Genomic DNA, 25,128 nt, shown 5'->3' with positions numbered 1-25,128 from the left:
AGAAAAGTAATTAAAGTTACTCTTGGTTAAATTTAATTTAGCATTTGGTTGCGCTCAATTACTTTTTGTTGCAAAGTCGTATTTTGTAAAGAAGTTAGAAAAAAAAACTTATTTTTCAAAAAAAATCTCTAAAATCTTTATCACTTATGGCTAAACCTTGATAAATTAATACTTTCAGAATTAGATTAAATTATTAATTTATCGGATAATTAATTTATATTAAAGAGTTTGAGTCGTGAATATATTATTTTTATTAATCGAGATTATTAATTTATCGAGATTTAACCGTAATTATTTCATCACACTCTTTTTTGAAAAAATAAAAAATAACACTTTTTTGGGACAAAGTGACAAAAATATCTATTTTCAATATTTTGGCCATTTTTACCAATTAAATACCCATTCTCAAACTAGGTATTTCAAAAAAAAATTATTTTCTTATTTTCTTTTATAAAAATGCCTTTTTCAAAAAATTAAAAAAAAATTGGTTGAAATACCCGGTTTGATAATGGATATTCTGGCACCCAATCTGAAAAAACATATTTAATATACTCAATCTCATGCGTTTTTCAACAAAATAAAAAAATCTCAGCAAAATAAAAATTGATGTTATACGCGGTCTGAGATGCGTATTTCAAATACCCAATATGAAAAAACGTATTTTATTATGCCTTCTGAAATGGAACATGTCGTTTAAGTGCGATTTATCTTGATTTACGTGATTTGCGGACTATTGCGTGAACCCTCGGTGCGCACCGAAGAGTAGCGGTTGCCAGTTCCCTACAATAAAAAAGAGAGCATATTTAATCATTATTTTTTACCGTATTTCTAAAATTTCGTATTTTGGTCACCATCATCCTACTTTCTAAACAATAAAATTTGTGAGGGACCACCTTAGAAATTAAATTGATAACTGAATAAATATTTTTAATAATTAAGCCATTTTCCCCCAAAAACTTGTTATTTTTAATTTTCACCTTCACCGCTCAACTCGGATCAAATCTGAAACAAATCAGTATCACTCAAAAGAGGGATTTTTCAAAACACACACACACTACAATTCAATCTCACTACATTTCTAGGGTTCATTCAAAACCCTAAATTACACACGCAAACACACACACAATTGAAAATGTACAATGGATCACGCGACAGCGACGAAGCACAATCGAAGCCTCCACCCGCTTCTTCCATGCTTTGGGTCCGAAATCTTCGCAGATTCATTGGATCCGGGTCGGGTCTTGGGTCCGAAGCTCTAATGGGTAGATACACACAATTAAACATATACTAAACATATAAATTGTGTAAAAATTGAATCTTTAGTATGATGCGTTTGTTGATTTTGTGTGTATGTGTGGAATTTGTAATTTTTTCGAGTCCTATTGGAAATGTCGATTGAATTGTTGTATAATATGTTTAGAATTGTTGTTTACGTGTTTAGTTATAGTTTTCGGCTAAATTATTGTTCGGATTACGAAAGTAGAGGGAAGTAATAAGTTTAATTTACTGAAATTTAAAATAATTTAGACGGAAATGTGCGATTTAAGGATGGTAAATGTGCGATTTACGGATAGTCAAGTTAGAAATTTTTGTCGTTGATTAATTGAGGGAGTTTGACTAAAGATTATAGATAAGTTGACTGATTCGTGAGCTGCAATTGGTTCCTGATAAGTTGAGTAATTGAAACGGATACGTGGACCTTTACGTTACGTAGGATCCGTAGGATCTTCCTCTTTATCAGCTCTGTATAGAATCCTTGCTAACGACTGATTAAGTATGCTCTTTATTTTATAGTTTTTACTTTCTGAACATGTATACAATTATGTTCGGGACTTTGAACTTATTTATATACAGTCAGTTACTCATAGGGATGGTTAGTTGTGCTATGAAATGAAATATGTTTGCAAACGTGAAATCGTGAGACCTGATCATATTGTGTTTTATTCGCTCTGAAACTTGACTAGAAGGGTGTTGCCTCCTTTACAGAGCTTGAAACAAAAAGAATTTTGCTTGATATATTTAAAGAGAAGCAACAAAAGAGTGCCGAATCTAACTCCATACCAAGCTTCTATAAGAAGGTATGTGTAGGTTGTAAATAGGTCTGAATCTTTTTGTTGTATAATTAGAGAGCCTTCTCGCAGACATGCTATATGCCTAGATGTTGAATGTTGGTAGCTTACACATCATTTTTTGTCCGGTTTTTGTTGCATGGTAGTCTCTGTTGCTTCTCTTGATTGTCTTCTCATTATTATTTTTTTGTTTTCTGCTGATCAGAAACCTGAAGATGGCTCTATTAGTCACAGGGTCCAGAGACTAGCAAAATATCGTTTCTTAAAGGTACCGGATACAAATTATTGTGCCTTGTTTGATTGAATATGGACAGGTTGATTAATATTATAATTCTGTGGCTTACATAAAGCTAGAAATTTATTGTTATGATTTGATTAGTAGGATTCTTCTGTTTGTTAAGGAGGTTTGAATTTTTTTACTAAGTTCCGAAAACAAATTTAGTTCTATACTTCTATTGTAATTTTACACAGAATGATATTATTATTCATTATATCTTATACAATTTATTGTTTTTTATTCAAACTACTCTAAACAAAATGCTCAAATGTGCAGAAGCAATCAGATCTTTTGCTAAATGCTGATGATTTAGATGCTATGTGGGTATGTTTAAGAGAGAATTGTGTTATCGATGATGCCACTGGTGCTGAAAAGGTTGGTACACTTGCATCAAAGAATAGTTGTTCATTTACTATATCCTTATTATAGACTTTCCTGTGTAAATATTTTTTCCCCTCTTTTAATATTACAGTATATCGAGGGTCTTTTAATTCTGCAATTGTTTTACAGAATATACCATCTTAGTTCTTGATCCTTCCCTTCGTATTCCCATACCCTAAGTTACCCGGACTCGGGTACGGGTGTCGGATACGGATGCAGATCCAAGTGTCAGAATTTTTTTATTAAATTAGGATCCGTGAATATGGATCCAAAATTGGACACGGGTGCGGGGATTTGGCATATCACTGAAACATAAACGAAATTATATTTACTTTTTATACATTACATTTGTAAATTCGTGCCTTCTACCACATAAAGTAAACATATACATAATTTTTTATGTCATATATATAACATAAATCAAAAGGATGACATGAAACTAGTAATATATAGACATCCCTCTCTAGAATTAAGAGGATTAAGTTGTTGTGAGGCCTTATAAATCATTTTGAACTAGATTTCTTAAGTTTAAAGTGTCCAATTTTCATATGAAGGATCCGACTCAGATCTCATACCCACACCCATGTTAGGTCCGATGGACATGGGTATGAGGGCAAAATTGAAGAGTCCGGGTAACTTAGCCCATACCGTTTCCCCTTCATTACTATCGTATCTGTTCAATTGACACTTGACACCTTTGTCTAATATTATTGCTCAAAACATAATTTTTAATGTAATTCACCTTCTTTTATACACTAAGCATGGGAGGAAGAAAGAAACTAGAGGGGAAGGCATGCGTAATTTCTCTTCTCTGGTATTTCTACAGGTCTTTTTCTACTTAGAGTGGTAAGATAACAAGGAGTAATGAAGTTGTCGAATTTAGCTTAAAGTATACTAATGTCACCTTCGAAATATGTTAAATTTAACAAAGTAGCTTTCTATGCTCGCCAGAGCATTCCACTTTTCTTTCTGGTATCTATAAGCTATTTATGCAACTGTTTTTCAACTTTCGATTTCCTTATTTAACATCAAAACATGTGTAAAGATACTACTTGTCCACCTGAAACCTATCATTACTTCCATCTGTTTTAAGAGTGTATGGCCTAATCTCTAATTATTCTAATTATATCTTCTTTTGCCACTTTGTTAGATGAATTATGAAGACTTCTGCCACATTGCCTCTGTATGTACAGAACAGATAGGCCCTAAATGTCGACGGTTCTTTAGTCCTTCAAATTTTATGAAGTTCGAGAAAGATGAGTCGGGAAGGATTGCCATTCTGCCCTTCTATCTCTATGTGATGCGTACGGTGCGTATTTATACTTGTGGAGACATTTTACTTTACCGTTCACGTGAATGAATTAGGTCTTTTAAGTTTTTAGCTTCAGGTTGATGCTTTTAACCAAACTTGTATCAGTAAAAGTGGTCCTGCGGTGATTGAGTTTATGATAATTAATTCAGACTGTTAATCTGCTTTTGATATGTGGTTTCTTTGCTTTGGATAAAAATTCCTAGCTTCGTGTGGGAAATGATATGAACAGGTATCAATGAAAACAAAAAAGACAGAAGATTTCAATTCTAATCATCTTAGTTTTCAGTTTTCAAGCTAAATATCAATAGATGCCCCACCCTGTACCTTGAGGAATAAAAGTTCTCATAACCAATTTACCATTCAGGTCTCACTTACTCAGGCGAGAATTGACATGAGCGAGCTTGATGAAGATTCTGATGGATTTCTTCAACCACTTGTAAGGCTGCTTTTACATTGTAAACTCTGATTATCTGATAACATCAGTGTAGTTTATGTTCCTCCGATGAAATTTTAGATAAAGCTACAGTTTCTGGGAGCATAGTAGCATGATTTACATTATTATATTTGTCATGTTATGTGGTCACTTGTTGCAGGAAATGGAGGCCTATATAAGAGGTCTTATTCCTAATTTGGCACAATTGAGGGATATGCCTTCGGCCTTTGTTCAAATGTACTGTCGCATAGCTGCGCATAAATTTTTCTTCTTCTGTGATCCACATAGACGAGGTTTGTTATGATCAAGAATACTCTCTTCAAAATTTTGTTTGCAACCTATCATTTCTATCCTGTTTTGAGCTTTTGTCCTTATCTTGTTTTCTTTTAGAAAAATGGGCAACACTTCCCTTTTCTTTGTTATTAATGCGAAGCATGAAATTATGCAATTAATTGTTTATTATTTTATATATAGTTGTAAGGATAAATTATTTGTAAGTAATATAGTTTAGTATATATAGTATTAGATAATTATTTCCCCAAAACTTGTAATTGTTTGCTCTAATATTAATATTAACCAACTAATTCCAGAAACATATGGGTATTGGGGTTCCGAAGCCTTATATATTACTGCTAAATACTTTTATTGGGCATAATATCCTGTCCTGCTTGAGTAATTGTTGGCCACATATATTTCACATAAGCAACTACTATATGTCTTTTAATCATGTTGATGTTAATATTACCAGCGACAGAAAAGCATAACATATGTCATATCCCACTTTGTTTAGAGAGTGGAACTTAAATGTTAGTATAATAAATCGTGCAGTTTGGTTTGAATATTCTACTAGAGGACTCAATGATTTTCTTTGTGCCTACTAAGCTGCTATTTTTGCTCCATACAAAAAAAATATAATCACATACATTAAAATCTTACTGCGTGTTAATAATGTGCGAGGTGTAAGAAATATAGGGAAAACAAAGATTACTGATACTCAAGTGGTATTATTACTGAAATTTTAAGATAGTACTCCCTCTGTCCCTCCCATTTGTTTACACTTTCCTTTTTGGGATGTCCCATCCAATTGTTTACATTTCAAAACTTTCCAAAAATAGTAAAGTTTTTATAATTTTTAAATTAACTACATCCACTATTTTCCTCCACTATAACCACTTTATACATATAATATTAATCGGTCCCACTACTTTACTCATTTTTTCAACTTTTCTCCACTATTTTATCATTTTTCTTAAACTCCGCGCCCCACCCAAATGTAAACATTTGGGAGGGACGGAGGGAGTATTAGTTAAAACGATATAAAAACTCTTTTAGCATGCTGTTTAGCGGAAAAATCTTAAAGAATCCTTTTGAAGAATCGAAGAACTTGGTTTGAAAAATTCAGTTGATATTGCTTTGCCTTAAAAGAAACCTTTCCTTTTAAGCTTACTTATAATTTAACTTTAGGTTGCTGCGGAAGTGTATTATTATTATCTGACCTCTTTTTATTGGCGAGAACTTTGGTATAACTTAGTCATTTCCAAGCTATTAGTTTAATATATTAATAGGCATGCCAGAATTACCAAATATATTCACTTTTGAGAGCCTATTTTTTTTGTAGGCAAGGCATGCATAAAGAAGGTGTTGCTTAGTAACTGTCTTCAGGAATTAATGGAGCTGCACCAGGTAATTTCGGTGCATGTTATTACTCCATATCCTCGATTGTTAACTAACCTAGATTGTAGTGATTCACGTTACAAGCCCCGGCTCAGTCAGAATTAAGGGCTAGTTGTGCTAGTCTTAGGTAGTTAACTTCCAAGCTTATGCCACTACATTGTACTTTTGTAGTAACTAGTAATTGATATATAATTGTTAATCTGGGATATATATCACATTTTCACTTGTTAGTTTTTTTTGACAATAACATTAGTCAGTATGAGTGTGTAAAGTAGTAGGAATGCTAGTGTCAAGTTTATGTCTACGGCTACAAGGAAATTTCACATGACTCAGTTTCTGGCAATATCTGATAGTTCTTATATCTGTACTTAAGATATAATCTCAATTAATCACCATCGTCAGACACACATAACCTTGTAGTCACTATTATGGGTGCTTAGAGTATTAAACTGCAAGGTTGTAAGCTTGAAGCATTTATTTGTATTTGGAACTGATCTTTGGTTCTTACATTGTATATCTTAGGAAAGTGAGGAAGAAGTCACCGATACGGAACAAGCGGAAAACTGGTTTTCATTGACATCTGCACAACGCATATGTGGTGAGTAATCATCATTTTGTATGCTTCACTGCACCACAATATTGCCGTCGTCTCTTCTTCCAGCTCCTATTCTGTTAATTAAGAGTTATTGCATTTTCGTGACTGTGGAGTTTGGGGCAATGCTCAAAATTATTTTTAGACGTCAAGTGCCTGGTTTTTATTGAGACAGTGGACCCTGACTTGGCTGCCCATATTCATTTGTAAATGAAGAATGCCTTTTTCTACATGAGATACACGAGGGAATATTTAATTACCACTGCATTACACTGCTGTTATAAATATTAAATGCATGTGGGACATGATATTTTCCTTTGTGAAATACTGGATACTTCACATTTTGAATTGAAAATGTCTTGAAGTGCCGCATTATTTTTTTCATTTTTTTCCTGTATACTTTCATGTTGTGTATTTATATACAAGAAGTTGTACACTTCATATTACTTCTGCAGATATGTTTCTTGCCCTTGACAAAGATATGAATGGGACATTAAGCAAGCAGGAACTTCAAGAATACGCAGACGGAACTTTAACAGATATTTTCATTGAGAGAGGTATGGTTTACTTTAATGAAATTTGCTACCATAATTGCCAAGTATATAATGAGAATTAGAGCACATTATCTAGTTCGTTGGGAATGCAGTAGTTCTACCCATATCTGAAATTAGTAGTGTTTGAATTATGCAGTCGTTTCTTTGCTCCCTTTACTGTTGGGGAAAATTGTTTATAGTGGTCAATCTTAGCTTGTGGTTGATATTTTGAACAATTTCTTTTGAAATGAAACAACTTGAATATCTCCTTGTTTGGTTGTCTCTCACTCTCTCATACATTCTCGGTTCTTCGACATTCATAGTGTACTTAAAAATTTCTGACTGTCAAGGATGCTCAAGTCTATCTTGCAGTTTTTCTCTCAAAAATTTCTGTCTAGTGCTTAGGCATTGTTATTTCTCAGGGGAAAGCTTAATGAATTTCTGCAACTTGACTTATATTGTCATGTAGTAACTAGTTGGTGGCAGAGCATTAGTAATATTATGTAGCGGTTTTTAAATGCAAGTCGATAAGTAGGTTAAATATACCCCTGGGAGCGGAGACTTCTATTGTCATGTAGTAACTAGTTGGTGGCAGAGCATTAGTAATAGTGTGTTTTTTAAAATATAAGTCGATAAGTAGGTTATATATACCCCTGGGAGCGGAGGAATGTCTAGGCATTGCAAAATTAAAAATGTAACGGCATAGATATGTACTTACCACCCAATTGTAATAAGATTAAGCTCCAAATGTGCCTGATTTTAAATTTGAGATTGAGCTGGAATGAAGCAAGATTATGATCATCCAAAAGGTTCTGCAGGAACTAAGAAGTCCCTAATTAGTTGTTTTGGAGTCTCCTAGTTATGTTTTGGAGTGTCCTAGTTATGTTGGTTGCCAGTGGTTTATTTTTATTTCATTTTTTGTGATAATAATGTAACTTCCTTAATGCTAAGTCTCAGAAAATGTGGAAACTTGTTTCTCTTATTATTGCGATAGTTGAACTTGGATAAATTATGTATTTGCTCTGTCGGTGTTTGATTTAATTTTTGTATCATTATTTATAGCTTTTGATGAGCATGTTCGTCGTGGAAAAACCGGAGGAGGTAATGCTCGTGAAATGGACTTTGAGAGCTTTCTCGATTTTGTTTTGGCCCTAGAAAATAAAGAGACCCCAGAGGGCTTGACATATTTGTTCCGGTGTCTTGATCTTCATGGAAGGGGATTTCTCACTACAGCTGATATTCACACGCTCTTCAGGTTTATATTTGCAGATTTACAATTAATTCATGCCATTATTTCTGTACTGCTTTATAGTATTGAAATACGGCTTCTCATTTTTTCCCCAATTTAGAATTAGTGAGTTACTAGTTAAAAGTCTGAGCGGAAGATAAGAAGGGGACCATCCATAGTTGTAGATGGTACCTGATATAAGCTTCCTATAGAAAATTCTGTATTTTCCTGCTTGTGGCTGTTAAGAAAGTTCACAGGTCTCCAATTACGGAATACACAAAACACAATCGACTCTCTCAGAGTGTGTTATATATTTATTTAGACATGCATAATAGTTTGGCGTTTTTCTGAAGAGAGTTATATCGTGTGGATATGATATGCAGGGATGTACATCAAAAATGGATTGACGGAGGGAATTATGAGTTGTGCATCGAAGACGTACGGGATGAAATATGGGATATGGTGAAGCCAGTTGACCCTTTAAGAATCACATTAGCAGATTTATTATCTTGCAAACAGGGTGGTACAGTTGCCAGCATGCTCATTGATGTCCGCGGTTTCTGGGCCCATGACAACAGAGAGAATCTTCTCCAAGAAGAGGAAGAGCCGGAAGAAGAATAATATTTTTTATAGGAGAAATGTTAGATACCCCAAAAATTTCCCAAATATTGGGACCTTGCTTGCATCATATGCTTTCCCAAATAATGTGTCATTTGGGATAGTTTTTGGGTTATATAGCATCATTCTTTTTATAGCGGTTTGGATATAATTTGTGTTGTATGGTTGTTGATTGATGAATAAACTTGTAATAGGAAACTACTGTTGCCCTTGAATTGAACTTGTAATTTTTTTAATATGTTAAACAAGAAATCAAATCTTTCGACCTGTTAAATCAAGAATTCATCAAGTGCAATGACTGATAATTTAGAATCTTTTGTTGACATACTTGTGATCAATAATAACTTAAAAACTTAATATATCAATAGCATGCCGTGGACTACACATTTGAAATTTGCAATTCCATTTTGAATTTACATATTGAGATGAGTTTCTATAATTTACAATTTACAAGTTTTGAGATGCTCTACATCCCTAGAAATTAGCTTCAGCAACAACATAGCAGTTTTCGTAATTGAATTGCCAGTCCTAGACGTGGAATGGCTTTCTTGGAGTTGGTGCTCGATTTTCCAAGGACTGCAATCTTTGCTTCAGATGAAAAACTTCCACCTGCATCGTTGGATATAATAACACCATCAGAAACCAACCTCACATAAAAGTAATACAAATCACGTATGACATATGAGCGAGTTATCTAATCCAGTAATATGAAACTCTCATATCATATCGATAACATTTTTATGTAAATTCTAGATTGAATTCAATTGTTTTTTTATGATGCAAAATGTTTCGTTTCAAAACCTGCAATTGAAATGCTCTTGCTCTTTCTCCAGCAAGGACTCCTCTAGTAGAATGGAGCTCCTGTAATATGCAAAGAAAAATGGAAGACGCTACAATTAAAAGGTAATTTTCTAATTATGAGAGGCTGATTCGATATATATATGTTTTACCTTCTGAGTATCATCCAACACCGCCTTGAGAAAAGCTACATCGTGCTCGAGCCTTACATTGTCAGAGTGGACAATATTTGATAGGCTGTTGGCCTCTTCTTGGGACAGTTCTATTGTGGTCAGCTTTTCTCTGAGCATTTCATTCTCCTTTATCGTTTCGGCTAACTTTCTCTCCATTTCCTGTTTGCTCCTCAGAACATTAGACAAGTTCTTCTCGGCAGCTTCTCGGCTACCTGATGCAACAGCCAACTGTCCTTCCAGAATTCCATTCCTTTTGGACAAGGCAGCCAGTTTTGCTTCATACACCTGATATGCGGTGGATTGAGCTGAATATTGGTTTAATTTGCCTTCAGATTCTAGGACTTCAACAACATTACTACCATCAGACATAAGGCTCACGTTCACATTTTTATCACGTGTGTCCGAGTTTTCAGACTCGGATACTGATGACATCTCTTCCCAGCTGATTTTACCGCCAGCGGAGTTGGTCTGAATACCGATATCTGATTGTTTCCTAGTGTGCTCGAGCACCTAAAATTTACATTATTTGATTAGTTAGAATAAATGCATGCATCGTGATCATACTATGTTTTATCAGAATATGATGCTATTAAGTTTTTCTAAGCATCCATTTCCACTGCTCACTACACATGTACGCTTGGGCAGTTAATGGCTTTCAGCTAAATAAAACCAGGTAAGCACAACAATATATAAATATTGATGTAAGTGTAACTACTAACTACTGCCTTCAACCCTTAATCAAATTGTCTAGGCAAAGCAGAAAGTAAATAGATACACATGAAAACTTTCATTCCCTCTTCTGGGCCTCTGGCTGAGTCTGGCACAAACCTAAAGACGTACAATAATATTACTTGTATGTCATATTTTTCATTTTTGCATTTCTTAGCATTATTATTTTATGAATAGAAAAGCTTAAGCTTAATTTTGGTTCTAAAGAATAAATTACAAAGATAACTGTGCACAAGTATATCTATTATAAGCCTCAAAATGCATGACGAGCTCACATTAAATAAAACAGAGGTAAAACTTGTTGCGACTGAACTCCTACAATACTTCGTCTCTGGAGGACGAGTCAAAACTATAAGTATGGAGCTGTCACTAGATAGGGACTACTTAATAAACTAACCTGTGAAGAATTTTCATCTTCTGAGTTCTGTGTCATCTTCATGACCAATCTCTCGTCCTCATTATGAAGTTGCTTGCGGAGAGACACATTACCAGGAGTTGGATGACTGAGCAAGGACTCCGATAAAGACCTTCTCCCTGAACCATGTTGGTCAATTGCGGATGCAATGTTTTGTCTCCCAACAGAATCTAGTGGACCATGTGAATTATTGCTTACTAGTGTAGCTGGACCTACTGATGATGAGCGGTTATCATATGTCAAGGGCACTTTGCCTTTAATAGGAGCTGACCGCCGCCCTGTAACTGATTCATTTCTTTCAATTATTAGCAGTTCAACCTGAAAAATAAACATGACCAGTCGCTGTTAAAAATAGTATTATTTTTTCAGCCAACTTTTTAAGGATTTGTTTTCAATCTTCAACCTGATCAGATGGTTCCTTTTTGGATCCCCCAAAAGCAACAAGGTAGTCTCTTTCCTTGTTCTGAATGAGCACAAGGCTAAATCCCTGTAAAATAGCATTACGCAGCAAGTACCCGTTAATAATGAGGAAGTACCAAATTTATAAAATTCATATCAGATAAGACTTGGTCTGAAATATAAACATATCAAGAGCAACTCCAATATATTATCTATATGAGATCCGTAGCTAAAATTTAAGCAATGTTGCATTTAGTACCCCCAACAATATCCCTAGTAGTTCCTTAAAATATTAGAATCCTCCTTCCCTGCCTTACTTAGGGAACCAAAAGGCATTCCCTGCCCTACTTGCTGATGGTACTCAACAAGTGCTAGCTCAAGTAGAAAGGTATGCTTGATTAAGTAATTAGTCTTTCCTGTTCTAAACCGTGGAAATCTATAGACAAATCAATCCTCTCATGAATATGATTGACCTCAAGGCTCAAGCAGCTTTAACCATACTTCGGGGGGCCTGTCTATAAGCAAGTTTGATATACAAATAGTGGTCAAGGCTATCAGTTGGATTACAGAGAAAGGGGATCAAAAGAGGATCTTTAAAGTTGTAAAAGTTATGATATTTCAAAGTACTCCTCATTTGCATTGTAATGGTCCATTGTATATAAGAAGACACAAGGTAATCAAACTGCAGAGCTAACAATTTTTTGGTAAACTGAAGATGATCAAAGCATTTCATAAAAGAAAGCTCTACCCAGTCACCTGATACTAATTGGCATCCAGAGCATATTTATATTTGATCACTGGGCCATAGAAAATAATTTAATGAAGAGCAAAGAAAAAGCACTTAAAGTGGTGACTGTAAAAAGGATAGCCTAAGGCCAAGGACCAGAAGAAATTAATATAAATAAAATTTCACCTTGTTGCTGGTGATGGAAGATTGCGGTGATGCAACAGCAACAGAAAATTCCTGTTTCAGGACATCATATACTAGAGTCTCCGCATGCCCTATAAGAAAATAATACACAAAAGAATCTTTATTAGACAGTATATTCGGCAATTATCATAAATTAATCAGGTCTAATATAGGCATTACACACTTGCACATAAGTTGGTTTTAAAATTTTTAGATTGTGTGACACAGAAGTTAACTAAGATAAACTGCAAATCATACGTTTTTTTCGGCTGCCACCACCAGCAATATACCATTTTGTTCCAAACAGGACTCCACAACTACCAGCTCTGGGTGATGGATGAAAAGCTCGTTTTTTATTTCTAGACCATATCATCTATAAAGAGATCCAAGTAAATGTATCAGGATGTCGACATGAAATCTTATTCTTATTATTATTACTATTCAACTCAGAAAGTATAGTAACAGAGTTTCACAAACCGTCTCAAAGTCAAGCGAGAACATATCATTCAACGTTCTAGACTTTGTTGCTCCGCCAAAAATTAGAAGTGTTTTATCTTCGTAAAGAGCTGCCACATGATTGGATCTTGGAGATGGTACTGTCCCTCTAAATGTCATGCGAGTACCAAAATAATTAGTCAAAGGTTGATAAAGTTGATACATCAGAAAATCACCAAATCTGTAGAGAAGTAAAAGCTAGTAGTCATAGCAACTTACTTGCTTTGGAGTGGAAGCCACGTCAAAGACTTCAAATCAAACATGTGTAGGTCATTCAGTTTCCTGCGTTTAGCATCTTCACCGCCAAAAAGAATCAAAAAAGAGCTAGCCCTAACTACAGTGTGACCACTACGAGCAACCTGAAGATAAAGCTTTAATTAGTAACACTGGCCAAGATAAGTTTAATATAATGATTTCTCTACTGGCTATAATATCATAAAATTGCTGCCATAAAAATTAAAGGGGATCATTTTTTTAATATCAAGATCACTGCTTCAAGTGTGGGATTACTATTAATTTTAAACCAGGGAAAAATAGAGTTCTCTAGTTCTCAGAAATCCAGAGTCATTGCCTTAATTAATCACATGACTATCAGCCGAAATAATGATAGCAACATGCAGATAGGAGAAATCACTTTCGAAATTGGATAAAAGACAAGAATATCGAGTCAATCACTTTACGTCATGTAAATGAACTAGAGTCTAAGCGCCCCTACCTAGATATACTCAGAGTACTACATAATGTTCAGTCATACAAAATAGTTATCTCAGAGATTGTGTGATCATACACTCAAGCCTATATGCAAGGCATATAAAAAATTATTTGGTCAAAATGAAAAGTATACCGGAATATCTCCCTTAGCTTCCATAAATGACCAGCATTCTGTTTCTATGTCAAATGCCCACACTATACAAAATGATCTATATTAAGATTGTATTTAAGAGAAATAGAAAATATACGAACAAGTAGCAGGGTTCAATGATAGATAAAGAGATAGACAACCTGAAATTCGGTCACTTGCCGGATTAGTTTTCCCACCAACCAGGAGCGCCTTCTTCCCCCAAGAAACCTAGATTGCGCAACCAGAAAAACAAGCACATAAACAAGTCCTCAATAGGTTTACATGCACACAAGAGGCAGAACCACAAAAGCACATGCACCCAAAGGTAATTCTATTCGTGGTTAAATTAGTTACAAATAAAGAACCATAAAAATTTCCTTTCACATAATAGGCCATTATGATTCTCACACACACGAGTTGTCTGAATATTGTATGTCAAGAATATTAAACACTATGCTACATATCAGCTCTGCAGTGAATGAAAACTTCTACGAAGGGACCTTTGAATGAATATCGGTGTCATACCAAACTATGACCCTTGCATGCAGGAATCTTCAGTGGTAGACTAGTTGGAGAGAGGTACAATTTTGATGATGCAGTGGTCCATGAAAATCCATCGAAGTTAAGAACCTAAAGAGAATATTAAACCAAATGAAATAATAACACAAAATGCAAACATAACAGCATTGAACATATCATGTAGTATTGATGTAAACCAAATTCCGACAAGGAACCTTCAATGAGGCAAGAACAACTAGCAATTCCTACATACATTACAGAAATATAGGATCCACTACCTGGACATCCTCTAACAATCCATTTCCAGATTCTCCACCAACCACCACCATCTTGTTCCCAATTACAGCTGCAGCATGCTAGTCAAGGAAAAATTAAATACAACCAGATTAATAAAAGCTAAGTTTCAGTGAGCAATATGTGTACAAATCATAAATTGAAATCTACTAATAATTTACATTTAGACGCGGTGTAGGCTTGTCCCCAGCAATCGATAACGGCATCCAATTTTCACTGTTCCCTGAAGTGCAGCTATTAAGTTCAGGAGCAGATAACAAAGGCTGGAAGTTAATTTCATCAGGATTATTTGTTGCAGCCACACTACTTTCAACCTGCAATTCATGAATAGCTTAATACTTGAAATTAATGTCAACTAATAATCAAGGACTTAATAGGATTGTGGATAAATTACATTTGTATTAGAATTGTTCATGCGCTTCGGGTGCCTTGTAGGTGTCCCCTGAGCCGAATCCGAAAGCTGAACTTTAATTCTGAGACCAAAAGTTGCAAATAAAATAAACAAGATTTCGAGGAAAACAATGTACATATTGAGTAATAGCAGACTCACTTCAATATAAATTATTATAAGTCACATTCTATTGATGCAAAGCGTGATAGCAGAGAAAGCACAAAATTGAATATAAAGATTATGTAATAATGTTTCATAAAGCACATTTAAATGATGTAAAGTGTGATAACAAAACACAAAAAGCACACACTTGTTAATAGATAGAGAGTTTAGTTTCTGTAGGAGTAAAAGGTCCATATATCATTCTTATCCCAAAAAAGCACCACAAACTTTTCAACCATATCAAGGTTGCATATGCATATACAGAGTTAAAACTACACAATGTATCTACATCAATACATCAATGTGAACACAAAATACCACACACACGGGGAGAGTGAGAGAGAGAGAGGGAGAGAGAGAGAGAGAGAGGGAGAGAGAGAGAGAGAGAGAAGGGGAGAGAGAGAGAGGAGAGAGAGAGAGAGAGAGAGGAGAGAGAGAGAGAGAGAGAAGGGGAGAGAGAGGGGGGGAGGAGCGAGAGAGAGGGAGAGGGGGGAGAGAGAGAGAGAGAGATTTTCACCTCCCCATCTTCATTCTTCTCCTTGAAAACCCAAACATCTTCATAGATGAATTTCACACTACAAACCAAACAAACTTAGTTAAAACACATTATTTCAAAACAAAAAAGACACTCACAAGTGCATAAAACATCAACATTATTACCTAAAAGCTAGGGTTTCAAGTACCACAAACCCAAAACAAGAACTAAGCAATGGAGCTCAAAACGACAACTACACTGTCGTTTTGTCACTTCTTAGCCAACTCTCTCCTAATCTGGACAGCTATTTACCAGTAAATATATATATACACACACAACTATTTGTATGTATATATAAACTGCGTAGTTTAGCAAAAGTTATTTGTCTTTTGTATGTACTTGGGGATTCACATGGATTACGTAAACCTGGGTTTAATAATGACGTTGCTGACGTGGAAGATTTGCTAAAATGAGCTGTGATAGAAAGGCGTAGGATAGCAAGTTTAAGGGACTGTTTGGTTGTGTATTTTTAAAAAGAGTGGAGGTAATGGGGAGAGTTTTGAGCAGAGTGTGTAATAAATGCGTGCGGTAAAGTGGGGGAGTGTTTGTGGGACCTACTTGCAGTTCTTGGGACTTGTGAGTTGAGATTTTATAATCTTGCTTTGTGTCTGAAAAGGCGATTAAAATGGGGCCCAGTTATTTCATGGGCCTTGTTTGATAAATATGTGTGGGTATGTGGGCTAACTAGTTGGGTTTGCTCGTAGAAATTAATACATGTTCGTAAATTTGTTGATTAGTTTCGGATTCGATTATTCGTATATAATTACGGTTTAGCTCCCTAAATAATACTTGAGAAATTCTCAAAAGTACTATTTTTTTTTAGTTTTTTTACGATTTTATTATCTTTTGATTTTTTGTAAAAATACGAAATATAACAAAATCAACCAGACATGCAAATAGTTGAAACAAATTTTTTTTGGTTGCATAGAGGTGTAAAAATTAGTCGAAGGTTGCATCTAGTAGAATCAAGTTGCTTAAAACCGTATTTTGCAAAAATAATTGATAAATAGTATTTTTGCAAATAAAAAAAATTATATATATTTTTTAAAAAAAATGATAGTATTTTGGCAAAAATATTTTTAGCCTTGGGTAATTTTCAAAAAAACATAACACTTTATTTAAAGAGAGAAAGCTATAAAAATATATTTAAAATTGATTTATTAATATTAGAATCACGATTTTTAATTTCGATTAAGTTAATATATTGAATATAATTTAAAATATCATCTAAAATTAAAGTAATTCAATAAAAAATCTTCTACATTTTTTTAACAATGAAATTATGTGTAGTACTACTGTTATATGTGATCCTAATTTTTACTTGGGATTCTATTTTTCATTTTTGGTGTGTTAGAGATAAACTATATGATATTGGCATATTACTGAAATTTGAATATTATAAAATGATATGATTTGTTTTAATCATAAATGAGAATTTACAACATCAGACTATATTTATCATGGTATCATGATCTTATATTATTCTTGCAAGAATTTGCAAGTACAAAATAAATTAAACCTATTAGAATTAGTAGATACGCGAAAAATACACACTACGAGAGTTCGTGGTATTAAAGAAAAAATCACAGTAAAACTTGAAACTGAGCCGATGATTACACTTTAGCAAAAATTTCGAAAAATGCGGGTGATTTTGTTTTAACCAAAAATTTGACAGCGGGTGATTTTACTTTAACAAAAATCATAAAAGAGACAATAATGATGACATCAATGACATAGATGACGATAAGGACAAAATGACGAATAGACGGATGCAAAACGAGAAAACGGATTATAGTGATTGATTAAAGCGGAAGATTCAGAACGAGAAAACTGAATTAAGTGATTGATTAAAGTCAACAATTTAGAACGAGGAAACTGTTTCTAGTGGCTGATTGAAGCGAACAATTTTGTTTATTTTTTAATTTTTGACAAACTCCCCATTTTGAGTATCGTGAGTTTGATAGAGGGTGTTAGAGATAAATTATAATATTGCTGAAATTAAAATATTATAAAATGATATGATTTGTTTCCATTGTTTGGAGAGTATTAAACTTATTGACAAAATTTGTTATCATTGTTAGGAGATAAATTATTATGAATGAAAATAAATAATCTCAGACTTAATGAAAGTTAGTGTTGAAATATGTTTTTATATATAATTGTACGATATTATTCATACAATTGTGTTCTTGGAGCAATTGACTATATATTATTTATACAATGGTGTTCTTGGAGCAATGGACTATTTTTAATTATCTATATTACGTTTGTATCTGCTTAGATCTCATTATTCGGGTAAAACATAGTCTTAAATAGTCGGAGTTCAACTTACACATGACACATAACACCTTCAAGATTTGGTATAACCGATTTTTAACATTTAAACAATGCGGTGAATAATTTTGCAATATGTATGATCAAGCAATTCTTCAAAATAAAACCATGCCAACAATATAATTTTTTTTTCAGGAGATCAGAAATACATATAGGATCAGCTTATACAAAAAGGCTGATAAATATATAGGTAATCCACACTTCTGACAAGCTTCTCAAGAACACTCACTCTAGAGACTTATCATAATAAGTGTATTTTTCAATTAGTATATCCCGAACACTAATACTAATTTGCATGTAAAAAGCAATTATTTTAAATCAGTGTCGGATTTATATAGGAATCACTCACAAGATAATTAGTGTGTGTGTGTAGGTTATTATATATTAAATTAAACCCACAGAGCTCCGGCTCGAGTAAGCATAGGCCTTAAGTTACGCTGGAGGTGAAGGCTCATCACCTCATTGGCTCCTCCCACAAGTTCACCACCAATAAACACTGCAGGCACCACCGGATTGCGGCCAAGCAGTGCTAGGGCCGTCTCGATTTCACGGCCTCTAGGGATTTCATCCAGCTCATAAACAACTGGATTCACTCCGAAGTCATGCAAGAGTGACTTCACAGTGTGGCTAATGCAGCAATTGGTCTTGCTAAAGATCACTACCGGTCTTTCAGACACCATTCTTGTAACCCTATCCATGGAAGAGAATGTGTTGAGATTGAAAATGTGATATATGTATGAAATTTGTGATACAAGATTGATGATGATAATGCAGGTAAGTTGTGAGCAAGTTGAAGAGGCAAGGAAGGGTATATATAGGATTGGTAAAGGTGCTGAGTTGTGGAATTTTGTTGATTTTTTGAAAAGGGGAATGTGGTGGGATCAAAGCATATAGCTACACATCACAAGTATGGATAAAGATGGATTTAATTTGTAGCATACGACACAATATAAAGATAATGCACGATAACGAATCTGCGCATACGGAAAATGGATACGTGATGATGGTACGGCTCCTTTTGTATGTAGATGAGATGTAGTCAAGATTCTGTGCATATATCTATATGTTTTGCAAATTCTATTTATATATTGCACTTCATTAGCGTAAACGGCTGAGTACTCGTAAGTCGGAGATAAATCGATTTTGATTGAAGCGAGTACTCGGTACTTTGATACTTGCTGAAAATAGTTATTTCAAAAATTGACGAATTATTCGGAATTTAAAGACGTAATCAAGTAGAACCGGTTTTCGAGTTTTACGATCCTGCATTTGTAGACCCCCTAGTTGTAGCTAGTTCTTAATATTTTTCTCTATAAAAGGTCTTGCTCCTAACCCTAGTGCAACCCTAATTCCTCAATAGGATGGGCAAGGTTAAGGTGGATCAACATTCACATAAAGGCACACATATATAATACAAATAATTAATGAATACCCGGTATTGTGTTAGCTGATTATGTGGTCCTTAACAACTTTTAGATGTAATTTTCGGCATATATGCGGAGTTTTAAATGGAGAAAGAATGAAAACTTTATACTTCTCTCTCACAAGGGACCATTTCATGAAGAGCTAAAATTAACACAAAGGATCAATAAAAACAAGAGAGATCGAATGTAGAATAAAATTTCGAAAAAGCAGATTTGATCAGTGGTGAACTAGCTAGCTTTGTTCATGTTTTTGTAGTACTATTAATTAAACGACACATCTACATATAAAACTATAGAATGCGTGATGTTGTGTTCGTTCACGGGAAATCAAATGCGTGAAAGATAATAAAAGAAATAATTGAAGATGGTAAAAAAGACTTGAAAACCTAATTTGGGGGTTCAGTCATCAATAAAGTATTAAGTTTTATATTTTCTTAAGGCTTAATTATAACTTAACTCTTGTAATACGACATGTTGTATAAATCATTCGGTCATATTTGTTTTTCGGGATAATAATTGAGGGATAATTAATCTCATCAAAATTAGTCATATCATAAATTAAATAATCTTATCCTATATTTGTTTGGAATAATTAAGTATAAGCATGAACTATGATTATTTAAAATTTTATAATATATTTGTTTTGAGGGATATTTCTTGGAATTGTAATATAGTCCTTTAAATTTTCCATCTTGATTCATGTGAGATAATAATGAGAGGATTATAATTTTTTAAAAAATGATTTCTAAGAGGTGATAAAATAATATCTTCTCCACCAAGTATTAAATTATATTCCCATCTTCCACTCCAACAAAACAAATATGAGATAAGATAATTTAAATGATTATAATATTTGGAAACAAACATGGGATATGATAATTTAAAATATTATAATCTTTGGAAGAGATTGAAAAATTTAAAGGTCTATCTTCTACCTAATGACCTGAAACAAACATGGTCCTAAAGAAAAAAGTCATATATTTTAACCTTTCAAGTACGAGATTTGTTGGCTTTAACCCTCTTATAAAAATTTCTTCCAGTATCGCCATCAACCTCAAGGGTTATTATGTCCGCAATGAGATACTTCAACGGCAACATTGTTAGTAAATCATTTTTTTATCTTTTTTTATTCATTAAATAATATAATATATATCTAATGTATAATATACTAATTAAATACGTATTATTATATTTTAATTTACTTTCAGTGAATCCTACTAAAATTATAGATTTTACTTATAATAGAAACTTGCAAAATTATAATATACTATTTATTTTCCAGGATGTATATAGTTATAACAGATATAAATTAAAACTTGTTTGATTGTATAAACTAATAAATATCATAAATAATATTATTATAAAAATTAGATATATAAAAATAAGTATATAAAAAAATTAAAGGGTTAAATTATACAAAATTCATAGTTTAGGGACAAAAGTATAAAACCTTTAAGGGTAATATTGGAAAAAAATCAGCAAAAAGGTTGAAGTGTACAAAACTTATAATTGAGGGGTCAAAATATATAATTATATTTTTGTTTAAGAGTTTATGTGTACATAGGCTGTACTTGAAGGGCTAAACTATAACTAAACCTTTTCTTAAATGTGCCAAGTGTTGGAGCATTTTTTGATTGAATGTCGACTTTTCTTATTGCCGTTTAATAGAATAATAGTATATATATAAAAAAAACATAGTTTAAACCGATCGCAATAACGGTTGGTTTCAGTTGACATGAAAAAACTCAAATTTATTCTGTCAAAAATAGGCTCGAAGGAAGTTCAGATCGGTATTTTTTGGTTGGTTTCATTTAAAATTGACTGTTAACTTAAACGGCCAGTTTTAGCTTCCGGCTTTATTCATTCGGATTAATAATGATCGGATACCACTCTGTTTTTAGTGTGTGATAGAAAAATAAAATAAATTAAATATTTAATATAATGTTACAATATTGGCACCATTAATTTGAGAATGTCATCCATTATTTGAGTTGCTCATGCGGTAGACTATTTTTAAATATGTTACATTTACTTATTGGCAAGAAAAATATCAATGGCCATCTTAATTACAAGGTTTACCGTGTGCATTTAAATTTTGGCAAACAAAGAAATTTGGGAAAGTTAAAATTGAAGACATACGTACATGCCCACTGTTCCGTCATTCTAAGACATACGTCGTAGTTATCAAGATAATGCAGAATTATTCTCAGAGGAACAAAATTTATATGGCTAGCACAAGCTGATCTTCATTTCGTCTCTAACTCACATACAACTAATCTGCCCAATATTTGCAAGGAGAAAGATTTAGGGAGAATATATATCTTTTTGTTAGTTGCATGATAGAGACTCTACATGTTCGTCACATATCGAGAGAGATCAGAGATTTATATGTAATAAATGTTCCTTGTAGACTTATTATTTATATGCTCCTTTATAATTCGAATATATACACAATGATTTGGTGATGCCAGGAACCGCCATGGCATTAAGTTTTGATGCATCTTATCTGCATCAACTTGAAGCTCTTGTTTAAAGTCAGCCCACCCATGCATACACCCATTACTCCTTCCTTTTTGTGATGCTTATCCTCCTCGCCCACAAACTCTCACAAATATCCTCCATGTGTACTTCATGTGTATATTTTATATACATACATATAGTTCAACTGCCCCCATAGCTTTGATGATCAGTGGTACTGTATTCAGTCTGTCAGTCAATTATTAGTTTTCGGGCACCGAATGAATAGAACCGTTCCTAAACAAAACTCAATGTAGGCACTCCGCTAGGTACTTTTTTATCCAAACTTGAGCTTCAACATGAATATGTGTTAAATAAGTAAATCAGTTTGGAAAATGTTTGGTGTATAGAGTTGTGTACAAAATTTTGTATATAATGACACTTGTAGGATTTTAATTGGAATGACCCATTTATACACATCAACAATGCCAATTAAAACATGGCACTTGACATGTCATTCTGTACAATTTTTTGTACAAAATTATGTACACCTAGTACTACTAAATTTTAGGCCTACTGAACTCAAACTCAACTGTTTAACTTGGAAACAAATTGAACTCTTAGATTATATGTTTAACTTCATCTAAAAAAATATTTTTGTAAATATTAATATGAGATATTCAAATATGCTAAATAAATCTTAAATTTTCAATTCATTTGAGTTATTATTGTGATAATTGAATAATAAATTGTATCATGTCTTTAAGGAATATATATACAAGATTTGTTGCGATTTGGTTGTCATGAGTAAAATTGTCATAATTTTTATGATATTTTAAGGCTCGATCTCTGGTAAATACAAAAATTAACAAGATTTTTGTGATAGAAGAAATAATTTTTAATGTTTAAATTAGATAAAAAATTTATAAAAAGCAAATAATGTTAGAAAATAATTTAATTTTTGCACATTATTTGTTGATGGTAATTTAACAAAAATTATTAATAAAATTTAGTCTAATATAATTTCATATCATATGTCTTATGATTTTCTGAATTTTATGTCTATGAATCTATGAATTAAAATGAATGTGATTTTCATGTACACGATTTTAAAAGTGAAATTTGGTGTAAAACTATATATGAAACACATGAGCTATTTTAGAAATTGGATTTGATTGAGTTCAAAATATGTGAACTAATGGTGAATGACAAGTTATTAGTGTATATCTCCTCTTAAAATGTTCGTAATTAAGCTCTTTTATTGACAAGTTAATCTTCAACATCAATTTCCTTAAATTAGAAAACTTAAAAAACTCAAATTAAATAAATTTATATTTAAAAGAAGGTCTATCCTGCTGAAAGTAGATTAAACTCGACCCAACTTAATTCATTTATGATCCTACTTAATTTAATTTATTAGATTAGCATAAGTATTATAGAAACTTAGTATATGCATCCAGTTTTCTAGTATTTATGTTTGCAAACTTTCAATAAAAAAAGATTAAAAGAAGAGAGTTGCAGGCTATATAGCCTAGCTAGTTAAGCAATTTGTTTTACATATTATCAATTGTTATGTAAAATAAAGTTTAAAATTCTTTTGTCAGTTAATATAAAAAATGCTCATGCATGCCTGGCTATAAGTGAGTTGCATGTGTATACTATACATATTCATTAATCATTACCCAAATCAATCCACATTTTACATTTCAACATAGTAAAAACATAGTAAAAAGAGAGAATTGCATTTCGCACCCTATTTGGCCAAAATTCAATTTTGTATACTATTTTCATAAATTGCAGTTTGCATCACCTACTTTGAAATCCGCTTCAAGTTGCACCTTTTTTGCAAAATTTTGTCAATTTTTTTACCCAAATTATCGTCTTCAACAACATATATAATCTATTATTGAAGAGAAAAGATAAGATATATTGTTGAAGACAGCAATTAGGGTAAAAAAATTAGACAAAAACGGTGCATGTTGAAGCGGATTTCAAATTAGGGTATGCAAACTGCAATTTATGAAAATAGTATACAAAATTGAGTTTTGGCCGAGGGGTGCAAAATGCAATCATCTCTGATTAAAACTCTGCAAATTTATAAGCTTAATACAAGACGATGCACATAGAGAATCAGCTTAAGACAAAAAGGCTGATGGATATATTATATAGAAAATCCACACCGGCCTAAGAAACAAGCTTCTCTAGAACACTCACTCCAGAGAAACAATATATAATAGTTAATCAGCTATCCGGAATGCTTGTAGTTTGCATATGAAACGCAAACATTATTATTATTAGTCTATACCGGATTTATATAGTGTCTCTAAACCCACATGGCTCCGGCTCGAGTAAGCATAGGCCTTAAGTTACGCTGGAGATGAAGGCTCATCACCTCATTGGCCCCTCCCACAAGTTCACCACCAATAAACACTGCAGGCACCACCGGATTGCGGCCAAGCATTGCTAGCGCCGTCTCGATTTCACGGCCCCCAGGGACTTCATCAAGCTCATAAACAACTGGATTCACTCCAAAATCATGCAAGAGTGACTTCACAGTGTGGCTAATGCAGCAACTGGTCTTGCTAAAGATCACTACAGGCCTTCCGGACACCATTTCTGTAACCCTCTCCATTGAAGTTTTGAGATTGCTTAAGTGTATATGAGTTGGTGAAATAAGATTGATAAAGCAGTTATAGGTTGTGATGAAATTGAAGAGCCAAGGATGGTATTTATAGGATTTGGAAAGGTGGGGCATAACCCATCAACATATGCCAAGTGGTATTTTGTAATTTTTATTTTTTAATGATTTTTTTTTATTTTGTTCAATTATAAAATATTAGTAAACTGCAGTCAAATTTTGATCGATTGTTTTAAAAAAAGGAAAGTACATTCAAAATTTTGTTTACAATAAATATAATTGTATACCTATATTTTTAATATACCTTAAAATATAGAAATACATATTTTTCTTTTTCTCAAATATATATGCGTAAAAATAAAAATAAAAAAGTAATTTAGAATGAAGGCATTATATTTATATCTACATATGATATATATTTAGGGCCTGTTTCGGGTACTATGATGAGTAGCTTATCAACCTATAAGTCCGTAAGTAGACCGAGTTTATAAGTCGAC

The 25,128-nt window shown here is 33.1% G+C and overlaps 4 protein-coding genes and 1 non-coding gene across 5 annotated transcripts; 2 read left to right on the top strand and 3 right to left on the bottom strand.

Annotated features, from left to right (window-relative positions):
• The first annotated feature begins 964 nt into the window (after positions 1-964).
• LOC141677736 (putative serine/threonine-protein phosphatase 2A regulatory subunit B'' subunit TON2) lies at positions 965-9,353 on the top strand. The gene is made up of 12 exons (XM_074483786.1): positions 965-1,262; positions 1,987-2,078; positions 2,275-2,337; positions 2,623-2,721; positions 3,878-4,036; positions 4,404-4,475; positions 4,633-4,765; positions 6,091-6,155; positions 6,669-6,744; positions 7,194-7,295; positions 8,334-8,526; positions 8,883-9,353. The coding sequence occupies exons 1-12, from the start codon at positions 1,133-1,135 to the stop codon at positions 9,118-9,120; spliced, it is 1,422 nt and encodes a 473-aa protein (XP_074339887.1). The 5' UTR covers positions 965-1,132; the 3' UTR covers positions 9,121-9,353.
• LOC141680694 (small nucleolar RNA snoR104) lies at positions 8,664-8,779 on the top strand. Its single transcript, XR_012558390.1, has one exon. It is a non-coding gene; the product is annotated as a small nucleolar RNA snoR104 (small nucleolar RNA).
• A 117-nt stretch (positions 9,354-9,470) lies between the features above and the next one.
• Positions 9,471-16,088, bottom strand: LOC141677725 (uncharacterized). Its single transcript, XM_074483776.1, has 17 exons — positions 15,904-16,088; positions 15,761-15,818; positions 15,085-15,163; positions 14,852-15,004; positions 14,675-14,752; positions 14,403-14,507; positions 14,039-14,105; positions 13,881-13,942; positions 13,256-13,395; positions 13,019-13,145; positions 12,800-12,914; positions 12,545-12,633; positions 11,636-11,719; positions 11,215-11,550; positions 10,068-10,598; positions 9,919-9,978; positions 9,471-9,726 (listed from the first exon to the last, which is right to left on the bottom strand). Exons 2-17 carry the CDS (start codon positions 15,802-15,804, stop codon positions 9,646-9,648), a joined length of 2,151 nt encoding a protein of 716 aa, XP_074339877.1. The 5' UTR covers positions 15,805-15,818; positions 15,904-16,088; the 3' UTR covers positions 9,471-9,645.
• A 2,125-nt stretch (positions 16,089-18,213) lies between these two features.
• On the bottom strand, positions 18,214-18,890 carry LOC141724101 (monothiol glutaredoxin-S2-like). The gene has a single exon (XM_074526093.1). The coding sequence runs from the start codon at positions 18,808-18,810 to the stop codon at positions 18,502-18,504; it is 309 nt and encodes a 102-aa protein (XP_074382194.1). The 5' UTR covers positions 18,811-18,890; the 3' UTR covers positions 18,214-18,501.
• Positions 18,891-24,313: 5,423 nt separating this feature from the next.
• LOC141724094 (monothiol glutaredoxin-S2-like) lies at positions 24,314-24,681 on the bottom strand. The gene has a single exon (XM_074526083.1). The coding sequence runs from the start codon at positions 24,623-24,625 to the stop codon at positions 24,317-24,319; it is 309 nt and encodes a 102-aa protein (XP_074382184.1). The 5' UTR covers positions 24,626-24,681; the 3' UTR covers positions 24,314-24,316.
• Between the last annotated feature and the right edge of the window lie 447 nt (positions 24,682-25,128).

This window comes from Apium graveolens, chromosome 1, assembly GCF_009905375.1.
Source record: "Apium graveolens cultivar Ventura chromosome 1, ASM990537v1, whole genome shotgun sequence".
In the NCBI taxonomy this organism is placed as follows: Eukaryota; Viridiplantae; Streptophyta; class Magnoliopsida; order Apiales; family Apiaceae; genus Apium; species Apium graveolens.
The sequence above is the reverse complement of the archived record's forward strand: the minus strand, read 5'-3'. Positions and strand labels throughout refer to the sequence as shown.

Excerpts from the sequence above, each read along its gene's own strand:
- LOC141677736 (XM_074483786.1), top strand. The coding sequence starts at position 1,133 with ATGTACAATGGATCACGCGACAGCGACGAAGCACAATCGAAGCCTCCA. Across the intron at positions 2,079-2,274 it reads TACCAAGCTTCTATAAGAAG|AAACCTGAAGATGGCTCTAT; the intron begins GTATGTGTAGGT and ends TCTGCTGATCAG. Across the intron at positions 4,766-6,090 it reads CTGTGATCCACATAGACGAG|GCAAGGCATGCATAAAGAAG; the intron begins GTTTGTTATGAT and ends TTTTTTTTGTAG.
- LOC141677725 (XM_074483776.1), bottom strand. The coding sequence starts at position 15,804 with ATGAAGATGTTTGGGTTTTCAAGGAGAAGAATGAAGATGGGGAG. Across the intron at positions 14,106-14,402 it reads CATGCAAGGGTCATAGTTTG|GTTTCTTGGGGGAAGAAGGC; the intron begins GTATGACACCGA and ends TGCGCAATCTAG. Across the intron at positions 12,915-13,018 it reads TCTCGCTTGACTTTGAGACG|ATGATATGGTCTAGAAATAA; the intron begins GTTTGTGAAACT and ends ATCTCTTTATAG.
- LOC141724101 (XM_074526093.1), bottom strand. The coding sequence starts at position 18,810 with ATGGATAGGGTTACAAGAATGGTGTCTGAAAGACCGGTAGTGATCTTT.
- LOC141724094 (XM_074526083.1), bottom strand. The coding sequence starts at position 24,625 with ATGGAGAGGGTTACAGAAATGGTGTCCGGAAGGCCTGTAGTGATCTTT.